The sequence below is a fragment of the Zea mays genome, chromosome 7, assembly GCF_902167145.1.
Source record: "Zea mays cultivar B73 chromosome 7, Zm-B73-REFERENCE-NAM-5.0, whole genome shotgun sequence".
NCBI classification, from domain to species: Eukaryota; Viridiplantae; Streptophyta; class Magnoliopsida; order Poales; family Poaceae; genus Zea; species Zea mays.
The window spans coordinates 5,130,274-5,141,561 of NC_050102.1; the positions used below are offsets into that span (position 1 = coordinate 5,130,274).

The window sequence follows — 11,288 nt, forward strand, 5'->3', positions numbered from 1 at the left end:
TACCATAAGTTACGACCGATTCCAGGAGCGTACCGGAAACTTCGAGCAACATGCTCACTAAACATGGCCGTGAACTTGTCATCCACATGTTTAAAAATTGTATAAAACACAAACAAAGTCAGAAAATCATGAAACTTGTCCACGTGTCATGATATCATATGTACAGACTGTGATAAAAATTTTAGAATGTTTGGAGAAAGTTGTGAGACACAATGTGTAGAAACCTAAGAGAACTACATATGAAATCATAGAGTTTCAATGTAGATCTCTTAGGTTTCTACACATTGTGTCTCACAATCCGCGGGCGACGCGTGGCCCGCGCCAACGGTCTGCTGGGGCACCGGACTGTCCGGTGTGCATCGGACAGTGTCCTGTGCGCCAACCAGCCCGGAGTTGCAATGGTCGGCTACGCCAAATTAGGAAGGAGATCCGCATCAGACATGCTACAGTGACTGTCCGGTGGTGCACCAGACTGTCCGGTGCGACACCCGACAGAAGGCAAGAATTGCCTTCCTTGTTGGTCTCCAACGGCTTCTAACTGCCTTGGGGCTATAAAAGGGACCCCTAGGCGCATGGAGGAGTCACCTAAGCAGTCACTAAGCAATTCTAAGTCTCCACACTCCGTCTCCACGCACTTGATCGATCGTGTTAGTGATTTGAGCTCCATTCTAGCTGTGAACTCTCTGTGCTTCATTTGAGCTCAAGTCTTGGCTTGTGTGCGTGTGTGCTGCGGATTTGTGTGTGTTGCTCCCAACCTTACTCTTGTGTTTTCATTGTGATCTTTTGTTGTAAGAGCGAGAGGCTCCAACTTGTGGAGATTTCTTGCAAACGGGAAAATATATAAGCAAGAAAAGTCGTGGTATTCAAATTGATCTTTGGATCACTTGAAAGTGGTTGAGTGCAACCCTCGTCCATTGGGACGCCACAACGTGGAGGTAGGCAATTGTTATACTTGGCCGAACCACGGGATAAATCACTGTGTCTCTTGTGTTGTATTTCTTTGTGACTATTGTGATTCGCAAGAGCTCACTTTATAGCCACTTGGTTCTTTTGAGCACTAAGATCTTTATAACCAAGTTTTGTGGCTATTAGTTGTTGAATTTTACAGGATCGCCTATTCACCCCCTCTAGGTGCTCTCACAAAGAACTTGGCACTCGGCAAAGAGCCAAATTTCGGTAGTGAGTACCACATAAAAAAGCTTAGTTGCACATTTAGATATCTTACTTCTTGCCTGAGCTTTAACTTACTGTTTATGTTAAACAATAATTCAGCTATAAGCAATTAAGCGACAACAAAACATACAATACATCATCAACCAAGTTACTTATTCAAAATAATAATAATTATTTGTTAATCATTTTTGCTTAAAATAGACAATAAACTGAATTCCAGCTCGGGCCTTCTTGATTCTTGAAGCCTTGGCTCCAAGGGAAAAAAGAAAAAGAAATCTATGTACCATGCAGTGCCACGTAGTTTAGATGTACCTGTACACTGTATCCAGCTGTCCCCAGATCCGTTGGATATGTGAACGAAAAAATCCATAATATATAAGCAACGTTGCTGTGCTATGTGCTGTACAGTGTGACAGACTGAAGAAATCCAGCGATCGAGCGAGAGAATCCTATCCTACGGCTAGTGGCTTCAGCTACGAAGGCCGTGGTGCCACGTAGATGATGCACCAAGAGTCCAAGACCGTATAAAAACACTAAAAACTCAGGAAAATTTCGACACGCGTGAATTCTCGCACATCGATGAAAGAATAGCAACTCTCAACACTGCATTTTCTTTGCAGAGTACGACGGAATGAAGAACCAAAAGGATTTCAGTATATTTGCTGGGGCAACCACACACACACAGCGTTTACAGTACCTCAACTCTGAGTTCCACCGCTTCCCCATCTCCATGTCCATCTCCATAGGTCACACCAGCGGTTTCTGCTGCCTCTTCGGCGCGCCTGATGCTGTTGCTAGCAGACGCGCCATCAGAGGGCTCCAGATCACCCGCAGCAGCTGAGGCTGATGAGCTCTGCAGATGCGCTTGGTGCAGCTGCAGAGCGGTCTCGAGGTGCCACAGGACCTGACCGATGGAAGGCCGGTCCCGTCCCTCATCCGCGACGCACTTCTCGGCGACCTCAGCCAACTGCCTGACGGACTCCAGGTCGTAGCCTCCGTCCAGCCGACGGTCGACCACGGTCTCGAGCAGGCCCCGCCTCTTCCGCTCCAGAGCCCACTCGGGGAGGTTGACCTGGTCCCTCGGCAGGGCCGGGTTGATGACGGGCCGGGCGCAGAGGACCTCCAGCAGGACGACGCCGAACGAGTACACGTCGGAGCTCTGCGTCAGCTGCTGCCTCATGAAGTACTCCGGGTCCAGGTACCCGAAGCTGCCCTTCACGGCGGTGCTGACGTGGGTGCGGTCCAGCGGCGGGCCGTGCTTCGAGATGCCGAAGTCCGCCACCTTCGCCACGAGGCTGCCGTCCAGCAGGATGTTGGTGGTCTTCACGTCCCTGTGGATGACGCCGCCCCGGTCCAGCCCCGTGTGGAGGTAGTGCAGCCCCCGCGCCGCGCCGATGCAGATCTCCAGCCTCTGCCTCCACGTCAGAGCGGGGAGGTGGTCGCTCTCGCTCTCGCTCCCGTAGAGGTGGCTTCGCAGCGTGCCGTTCGCCATGTGCTCGTAGACCAGGATCATCTCGTCCTGCTCGTCGCAGTACCCGATCAGGGAGACGAGGTGCCGGTGCCGCAGCCTCGACAGCATCTCGATCTCCGTCTCGAACTCCTTCGCCCCCTGCTGAGACTCTGCGTGCCCCCGCTTCACCGCCACCGGAGTGCCCGTGTCCGTCTCGCCCCTGTACACCTTGCCGAAGCCTCCGACTCCGATCACCAGGGACTCGTCGAAGTCCATGGTGGCCGCTTTGATCTCCGCGATGCTGAACCGCCGGCCCATCCTGCAGCTGCCAAATGTTCCAGCTGCGCGAAGACCGGGGGCCGTCGTCGTAGCCGGAAGGTTGTCGTCCTTCGTCTTCGTCTTCGTTTTCTTATTAGCAGCTGAAGTGTTTGTGTTTTTCTTCCGGTGCAGATAGAAACAGAGGTAAACAGCAGCAGCGACCGAGACGAAGATCACCACACCCGCAGCAGCGCCGACCAGCACCCACCTGGGGCTCCGCTTTCGTCTGTCGTCCTCCAGGCCACCACTCACGCCCCCGATCCTAACCGTCGGATGCCCAAGGTTTCCGTTCCGGCTGACCTTGAAGATCTCCATGCCGTTCAGGAGCGCGTCGCTAGCCGCGGAGCTGGTCGCGGAGGACTCGGAGCCCAGCTGAACCCAGAGCGTGTCGGTCTCCGACGCGGGGGCGGCGTCGTCGTCGTCAAGGAAGTCCTCGTGGAACGCCTTGTTCTTGCCCCCGGCCTTGGCGACCACGTCGTAGTTCTCCGCGGCGGTCTTGCCGTTGATGTAGATCTTGAACCTGCGCTGCTCCGCGCTCCCGTACTCCAGCTCGCAGAAGTGCAGCCTGACCAGGTACTCGAAGCCGGGGTCCACGCCGAACCGCCAGGACACGTTGAACTTCCTGTCCACCACGAAGGTCTCCTCCGTCACCCTGGCCGTCTCGTACAGCCGCAGCGGCGCGGGGACCGAGTCGGCGCCGTCGCGCGACACGTAGCTGATGCTGGACGTGTTCCGGATGCTGTGAGCGGCGTTCATGGAGAAGATGTAGCGCTCGTCGGAATCCCACCTCCTCCACAGGCGCGGGTCGTCCTCCTTCCTCTCGATCTTGCCGCCTCCCACGCACACCCTGTACATGGTCTCGACCCCGCTCTCTCCGAGGCTGAAGGGGCCCTTCAGCCCCACCCCGCCCACCTTGTTGACCGAACCGAAGATCGAGTTGCCGGGGACGGGGACAACCTCCATGGCGTTGACGAAGGCGAACGACCCGGCGTCAGGCGCGAACTCGACCTCCAGCGGCCTCGCGGCGGTGACGTTGAGGAGGTACTCCTTGACGGCGACATCGCTGGTGGAGTTGGTCCTGGAGTTCCTCCAGTAGATCTCCCCGGCGACGCTGAACCTGGACAGCAGCCTCAGGCCATTGGCCGTGACGTCGAAGACCGCTTCCTTGGCGGTGGCGTCGCCGCTGAGGTTGCTGCTGAAGAGCCGGCTGAAGTGGAGCCGGAGGAAGTAGCTCCCGGCGGCGACGCTGAACCTGTAGGCGGACGACGCGTTGAAGACGCGAGCGGTCCTGTAGAGCTCCCCGTACGCGGCGTCCCCTCCTCCTCCTCCTTCGTCGACAGGTTTTCGAGCTCGGGTGGCAGTGGCTCCTGCCAATGTGACCGTGAAGCCGGCGCCGCCGTCGGGATGGGCGTCCCCGACCCACGTCCTGCCGTCGACGTCGGCGCTTGAACCCGAGCCGCAGTTGATGAGAAGTGGCTTGGGTTGCGCCCGGACATTCTCCAGGACCAAGAGGAGCGCCAGGATCAGCAGCAGGTGGGGAAAAGACCTCATCTTAATTAATTTCCCTTGGAGCCGCATGCAGTCTCGACTCTTGAGCGAGTAGTGTAGAATCCCAGTAGAATCGACCGCCGTAGGCTGCAGCCTGCCTGTGAGTGAGAGTAATCGGATCAGCATTGAGGGGAAAGCGATTCGGGAAGAAATGGGAAGCAGCGCATTCACTGAGGAGCAAGAACGAACAAGAACAGGACTCGTCGAAGAGGCGGAAAATGAAGCAGAGAAGAAAATCCTCAGGAAGGATGGAATAGGGGGAGAGTGAAGAAGAAAGAGGGGATTTTTTTTTGGAGCCTCGTTTCACTGACCTGATGACTGAGAGATTCCGGCGGACACGCTCTCGATTCGGCCCCGCCAGAAGAAGAAGAAGCAGCAGCAGGCAGGCAGAACCGAGAAGGAACCACGGAAGGATCGCCGCCACCTAAACGGCGGCTCTCTGGCAAGTAAGCTTCGGAGTCGTCCGTTCAGACTTGCCGCGGATCGAGATGGACGGACCTCTCCGACTCCGAGGAGGAAGACGAGGAAGGGAAGGATATAGCGGTGGCTAATAATTAATAGCGAACGAATAAGAATAATTCAGGAGGAGGCAGGCAGGCAGCACCTACAGTGCGGTGGTGGAGCAGCAAGCAAGGCGGGAGCGGGACACGGACAGGGAGATATCCGCAGGCAGCGCACGCGGCGGATCGAGAATTTGGAGATGGCGATTCCGCTGAACCGGGTTCGCACATGAGGTGTTGCTGGCTGGATGGACGACGGAACCATGGACGGGACGGTGGGAACTGGGATTCCAGCCAATGCCTCGTGGTCGTCGTCGTCGTCGTCGTCATTTCTAGCTAGCCGCCGAGAGGCAGTACTGTTTGGTTGCAGGCTGTTAGTTCGATTGATGAAAAAGGTGGAGCTGGAAAGCGTGGCCGCGGGGGAGCACATGCCGCTGTCTCAGGGTGAGGGAGGGGGCCCCGCACGCAGCGGCGCCTTCCTCCGAACGTTGACGGCGGTAGCCGCTAGGGTCCGCTTTCCCATTTGGGGCCTGGGGGGCGAAGAAATAGAATGGTTTGGAAACAACAGGCTAGGTTATTTATTTATTTATTTGCGTTTTTCTGTTTTGTGTTATTGACACATTTAAAATATTCGGCATAAAATTTGTGCAACACAGCCACAAGAGCGCGTTTGGATGAGATACGGATATTCGAAATCTGAATTTTATGCATCGTGTAGTGTTTTTGCATCTTGTGCCACTGTTGGAACGAGTTTAGGCTGGTTCTACTGCACATGTTACTCTGGGTGATCATCGTCACGACGTCACCAAGACGAACTAGTGATTGTACGGGATCGTTGATCAGCTTAAGCCCACCAAGAACATATGCTCTGTATAGATTGTGCTTATTAGTGGCGCTAGGGATCTATTGGCTGCATGTTTGCTAAGGCTCACTCCAACGGAGCAGCCATCCGGCCAGACAAATCTAAAATAGCTGCCCTGAAACTGGGGTAGCAGTGCAATCCTTCTTCCAACGGAGCAGCTAAATGGACCAGGCAAAATGGAAGGCAGCGGAGAGAAAAGCCATATTATCTGGTACTGTGATCGACAACTAAATTCTTCATTCTTGACTGACCACTACGCTCCGGCATCTACTCCATTGCAGCTGAACGTATGGATGACTGTGCTGTCGGGAAGATCTAGCGTATGTCTGGGCAGGTGAGCACATGCCGCTGTCTCAGGGTGAGGGAGGGGGCCCCGCACGCAGCGGCGCCTTCCTCCGAACGTTGACGGCGGTAGCCGCTAGGGTCCGCTAGCTTTCCCATTTGGGGCCTGGGGGGCGAAGAAATAGAATGGTTTGGAAACAACATGCTAGGTTTTTTTTTGCGTTTTTTGTTTTGTTTTGTGTTTTTGACACATTTAAAATATGCAGCATACAATTTGTGCAACACAGCAACAAGAACGCGTTTGGATGAGATACGGATATTCGAAATATTTGTTTTTTTTATAGATTGTACTTATTAGTGGCGCTATAGGGATCTATTGGCGGCATGTTTGCTTCTTACTCAACCTAGATATCTCTGAGCAATGACGCTATGTCAAAGAACTCGATTGAAGTTTATGAGGTGATCGTCCAGATCGAGGACACAGAGGTGCTTGCTGAGAGCGCGTCCCGTGATCTAGCCGGCTCATGCATGATCGATCAAGCGCTCGTGTGTCAGTGTCGGACTCGGAGCCAAGCTTGCGAGGTTGTAGTATTGTATATCGTCGACAGGGAGGGAGGGACGAAACTGAAAGAAGATTTGGTAGGGGAGATGCACCTGCTGCACGACTGCATGCACCTGTGTCACCAGCACACTCAGCGTGTACGGATCGGAGGTCCAGCTAGAAATTGGTTGCGTGACGTGACGAGCGGAATCCTTGGGCCATCAATAATAGCAGCGGATAGGACTGGGCACTTTTATACCGACCACCGAAAACCGAACCGAACCGAGCCGAAATCGAACCGAAGCGTCGGTTTTTCGGTTTCTCGGTGCGGTATCGGTTGTCATTTTTTGTACGCTGAAATTCTAAACTCGGCTTCGGTTTACATGTTCAAGACACCGAAGTACCGAACACCGAAGCAAACACTTCATTCCATGTGACACTGTACGCTGGCCAATCAGCCCATGAATGTCACCTACACGCTCAGCACAAAATCCTTATAGCAATTCTTAAATCTTGAGCCCAACAACCCCCACAACACTACAGCAGCCCATTAAGGCCATCTCCTTCTCCACACGCACAGCCCTACCTGTGCAACTGTGCCATCGTCCGCCGCCATGGCACCATTGCCACCACGTCCCGTCGTTGCGCATGGACGTCGAGGCGCTCCCAGCCTCCCGCGGCCACAGTGCGTCGTCGCCTGCGCGACCACGTCCTGGGTCTCAGCGCGGCGTTGTCTTCCTGTGTAGGTCATGACATTGGTCCTGCTTCTAGTAATTCGGTAGAAACCGAAAACCGAACCGAATCAACTCACGCCAAAATCACCGGTTTCTCTTATTTCTTTGCACCGATCGGTTTGTGCTACTTTCAAAACCGAACTTCACTCTCACCGTATAAACCGAACCGAACAGTCGGTTTAAACCGATTGCCCACCCCTAGCAGCGGAGCATGGGCAACGCGCCGCGACAAGCGATCTGGGAGGAGAGAAAACACGGGTACGGTCGTCCATGCCATGCACGCATCGCATGCATGTGGCTCGTATACATAATACATGCATGTGCGCGCGCGTGCCTCGTGGTTGAAGTGGAACTGCTGTTGCTTGGGCTGGGGTTGCGTGGTTTTGTTTGGAGAGAGCACTGGTACGGTATATAGATTAGCGGGAGAAGGAAGGGTTGTGGACTTGTGGCTGTGGGTTCAATTTCCATCGCCCGCATAGTTACGAATTTTTACGCGACAAATACCACAACTTGTGACTTTGATGGAGGCAGGTAGGGCCTTCCCTAATTAAAATATTTTTTTGTTATTTTTAAAACATATTTTATGTTTTCTGGAAAAGATTTTAGTTGGCGGTTCTCAGTTACCCGTCTATATAAATAATTTTTTTTACCGACCCTTAGCACTAGCGGTTCTGAAAAACCCTAGTGCAAATGGATTCACAACCGCCTATATAGCTTCTCTGTACTAGTGTGAGCAAAAGGACCGAGAAAAAGACTATCGACGAGCTGCAACCGCAGAGACACTCTCCAAGACTTCATCGCCCACACCCAAACAGGTGCCATAGATGCATATGATATTTTTAGAGGCCTGCTGTCCCAATATTTCGTGCACACAGATAATTAGGACGGGAAAGCTCCGTCACTTAGATGCAATTCGATAGAGAAGAGAGGTGTGTGTGTTTTTTGTTCGTTTGTTCATGTAAGATGTTCCTATAAAGGAAGGGTGTAATAGTAGGAGTTGTAGATAAAGGTGGATAATAACAAGGGTGCCCGACACAGACACGTAGTCTACCTATTTAAGGTAAGTCAACAAACGGTTAAAATCTCATACGAAATTGAAAAGGGTTGACATGCTCTAGTGGAGGGGGGTGGATTGGAATTCTCTGTTTTTTGTGCAGATTAATCCTAAACAAAAGTCTGATCTAGCGTTGGGTAAAGCGGTGTCTCAAGTTTTGGTCAAATGGTCGGTATGTGATCATTCTCTAGCAACATGGGAGGATGAAGTACCGGTGAAACAACACTTTTCTTTTGCACCAACTAGGGTTTAGGGACAAGCTCGAGGAGGGGAATATGTCAGCAACTTGTCAAGACAGAATGCACTACATAAGGACCGTGCCGATTCGACTACAGGAACCAGCCGACTGATAGAGCTAAGAAGGCGAATCCCAATTATGGTGGAGCCAACTGGCTGTAATATATTCCAATTCGTTTTGGTTTTCCAGTAGCAAGTATAAAAGACGAACTGTTGTCATTTTGAAATTTGGCTTTTGGATGATGAACTTGGAACAGAAAGTAAGAAACCCGAACCACCCTACCAATTCTGAGTGTTCTTCCGTATTGTTCGTGGTGAGTCTCACACACTGGTTGTCTGGTTGATGCTTCTTGGATGGAATGGAACTTGACGACTTGACGTATCTATCCTACATGTGGTTCAGAATTCACAGCGACACGGGGCTGAGCAGCGGCCTGCCGGCGAAGAAGGCGTCGAGGTTTCCCGCGACGACATCCAGCAACCCGCGCATGGACTCCGGCGTGAGCACGGCCCTGTGGGGCGACAGCACGACGTTGTCCATGGCGAGGAGCTCCGCGGGCACGTCGGGCTCGTCCTCGAACACGTCCAGCCCCGCGCCGCCGATGACGCCCTCCCGCAGGCACCGCACCAGCTCCGGCTCGTCGACCAGGCCGCCGCGGCCGACGTTGACCAGCACGCCGCCCTGTCCCAGCGCCTCCAGCACCTCGCGGCCCACCACGCGCCGCGTCTCCTCCGTGAGCGCGCACGACAGCACCAGCACGTCGCTGGCCAAGGCCAGGGCGCGCGCCGTGGGGAAGAAGGCGTAGGGGCACGAGCACGACGGCTTCGGCGCGCGGGAGTGGTAGGCGACGCGGCACCCCATGGCGGCCAGGCGCCGCGCCACCAGCGAGCCGATGCTGCCGAGCCCCACGATCCCCACCCGCTTGCCGCTCACCTGCAAATTAATTCAACCGAGAGTCCGAGACATGTCGAATTCTGTTCTTCTGTTTGTTTGTTTTTTTTGGGTGGCAATTCTCAGTATGCTGCTATACCTTGGTGGTGAGCGGGTACTCGCCATCGGTAGCCCACCCGCCGCGCCGGAGATGCGCCTCGGCGGCGGCGACCCTGCGCAGCACGGCGACGACGAGGCCGACGGCGTAGTCGGCGGAGTCGACGGAGAAGGCCGCGCCGGCGTTGGTGACGGCGAGCCCGCGGCGGCGGCAGGCACGGAGGTCCACGTGGTCCAGCCCGACGGAGGTCGCGGCCACGAGCTCCAGCGCCGGGAGCCGGTCGACGAGCTCGGCTGTCACGGCCACGAGCCCCGGCACGAGCAGGACCCGGGCCTCCGCCGCCGTGGCCGCGTCGGCGTCCCCGGCCAGGACGAGGCGGTACCGGCCCTCCAGCGCCGCCGCGAAGTTCGGGAACAGCGGCTTCGCCAGCAGCACGAGCGGCGGCGGCGGCGGCATCCTCTTGGATCTTGTGTGCCGCTTGGGTTGGGTCGTCCTCCTGTACGCCAGGATTTGCCGATTTGGTGGGCAGGCGAGCTGTTGGTAACAATTATAATATTGGTGATGATGATGATTTGAGGGACCGACCGTAAACTTATAAAAATATTTTACTGAAGCATCATTCGACCGTCTGCAGATCATGTCACGTTGATTGATCGGATCAGATGAGATCAGCTGCAAGTGCAACGCTCCTGTGCACGACCATTTTTTTTAGGTGTCGGTGCTGTGTTGGCCCCTGGCAGCATGGCACTATGCCAGCGTCGCTGCGACGAACCATTTAACTGCACGGCTTCGTCTGGGCTTCGAAAAGATAGACAACCCACATGCAAATCGCAGCCCAATTAAAGCCCTAGTTCGAGAGTGAAAACGGGCCCAGCTTAAGGGGGAGGCGAGAAACTTTATGCGATCCAGGATGCAACAAATTAACGGTGTTTGAAAATGAAAATAACATGATGTTGCCTATATGTTGGAATGACATAATGTTGTCTACAATGACTAAACCAAAATAGAAAATGTCTGGAAAAAAACACGAAGAACGACTGAAAACAAGAATTAATTAATATTTCTTGAAATTACTTAATATTTTCTGGGATGACTGAACCAATAACATAAGAAATATATGAGAAAACCCAGAAAAATGGCTTAAACAATAATAACTTAATGTTTTGTAAAATGACTTAATATTATCTGGAATGACTGAATAATAACATAAGAAATGTTTGAGAAAACCCACAAAAATGACCGGAAACTATAAATAACCTAATGTTTTCTAAAAAATGACTTAATATTGACTAGAATGACTTAATGTTGATTGTAATGACTTAATGTGGCAGGGGGGCGGAGCCGTGTAGGGCGCGGGCCACGAGGAGCGGAGCCGTGGCGGGGTGCAAGCCGTGCAAGGCAGTCGGTCGGGGCCAAAGCTGCACGGAGCACGAGCTGCGCGGGAGGGGCACGCGATCGAGCGGGCAAGGCGCGCACGCCATTTGGTCCAGGTGGTCCATCAACCTAGGTGATTAATAAAGTACTAGGTGAGTGCCCATGCGTTGCAACGGGAACATATAATAATATAATAATTTATATACAAAATGTGTCTTATATTGTT

General features: G+C 53.5%; 2 protein-coding genes across 5 annotated transcripts; both read right to left on the reverse strand.

The window, feature by feature from the left end:
• Window positions 1–1,526: 1,526 nt before the first annotated feature.
• Window positions 1,527–5,626, reverse strand: LOC100383773 (uncharacterized). 2 transcript variants are annotated; one of them, XM_035960678.1, is made up of 2 exons: window positions 4,801–5,626; window positions 1,527–4,583 (listed from the first exon to the last, which is right to left on the reverse strand). In XM_035960678.1, exon 2 carries the CDS (start codon window positions 4,517–4,519, stop codon window positions 1,862–1,864), a length of 2,658 nt encoding a protein of 885 aa, XP_035816571.1. In that variant the 5' UTR covers window positions 4,520–4,583; window positions 4,801–5,626; the 3' UTR covers window positions 1,527–1,861. The 2 variants fall into 2 exon arrangements, with proteins under 2 accessions (XP_035816571.1, NP_001354173.1); NM_001367244.1 differs by having other exon boundaries at window positions 1,740–4,587; window positions 4,801–5,103.
• Window positions 5,627–8,836: 3,210 nt separating this feature from the next.
• On the reverse strand, window positions 8,837–10,419 carry LOC100191765 (glyoxylate reductase). Of its 3 annotated transcripts, none has more exons than XM_008652584.1 (3): window positions 10,298–10,419; window positions 9,731–10,222; window positions 8,837–9,633 (listed from the first exon to the last, which is right to left on the reverse strand). In XM_008652584.1, exons 1-3 carry the CDS (start codon window positions 10,325–10,327, stop codon window positions 9,106–9,108), a joined length of 1,050 nt encoding a protein of 349 aa, XP_008650806.1. In that variant the 5' UTR covers window positions 10,328–10,419; the 3' UTR covers window positions 8,837–9,105. The 3 variants fall into 3 exon arrangements, with proteins under 3 accessions (XP_008650806.1, XP_035816245.1, NP_001130662.1); XM_035960352.1 differs by having other exon boundaries at window positions 10,314–10,330; NM_001137190.1 differs by lacking the exon at window positions 10,298–10,419 and having other exon boundaries at window positions 8,839–9,633; window positions 9,731–10,202.
• Window positions 10,420–11,288: the final 869 nt, after the last annotated feature.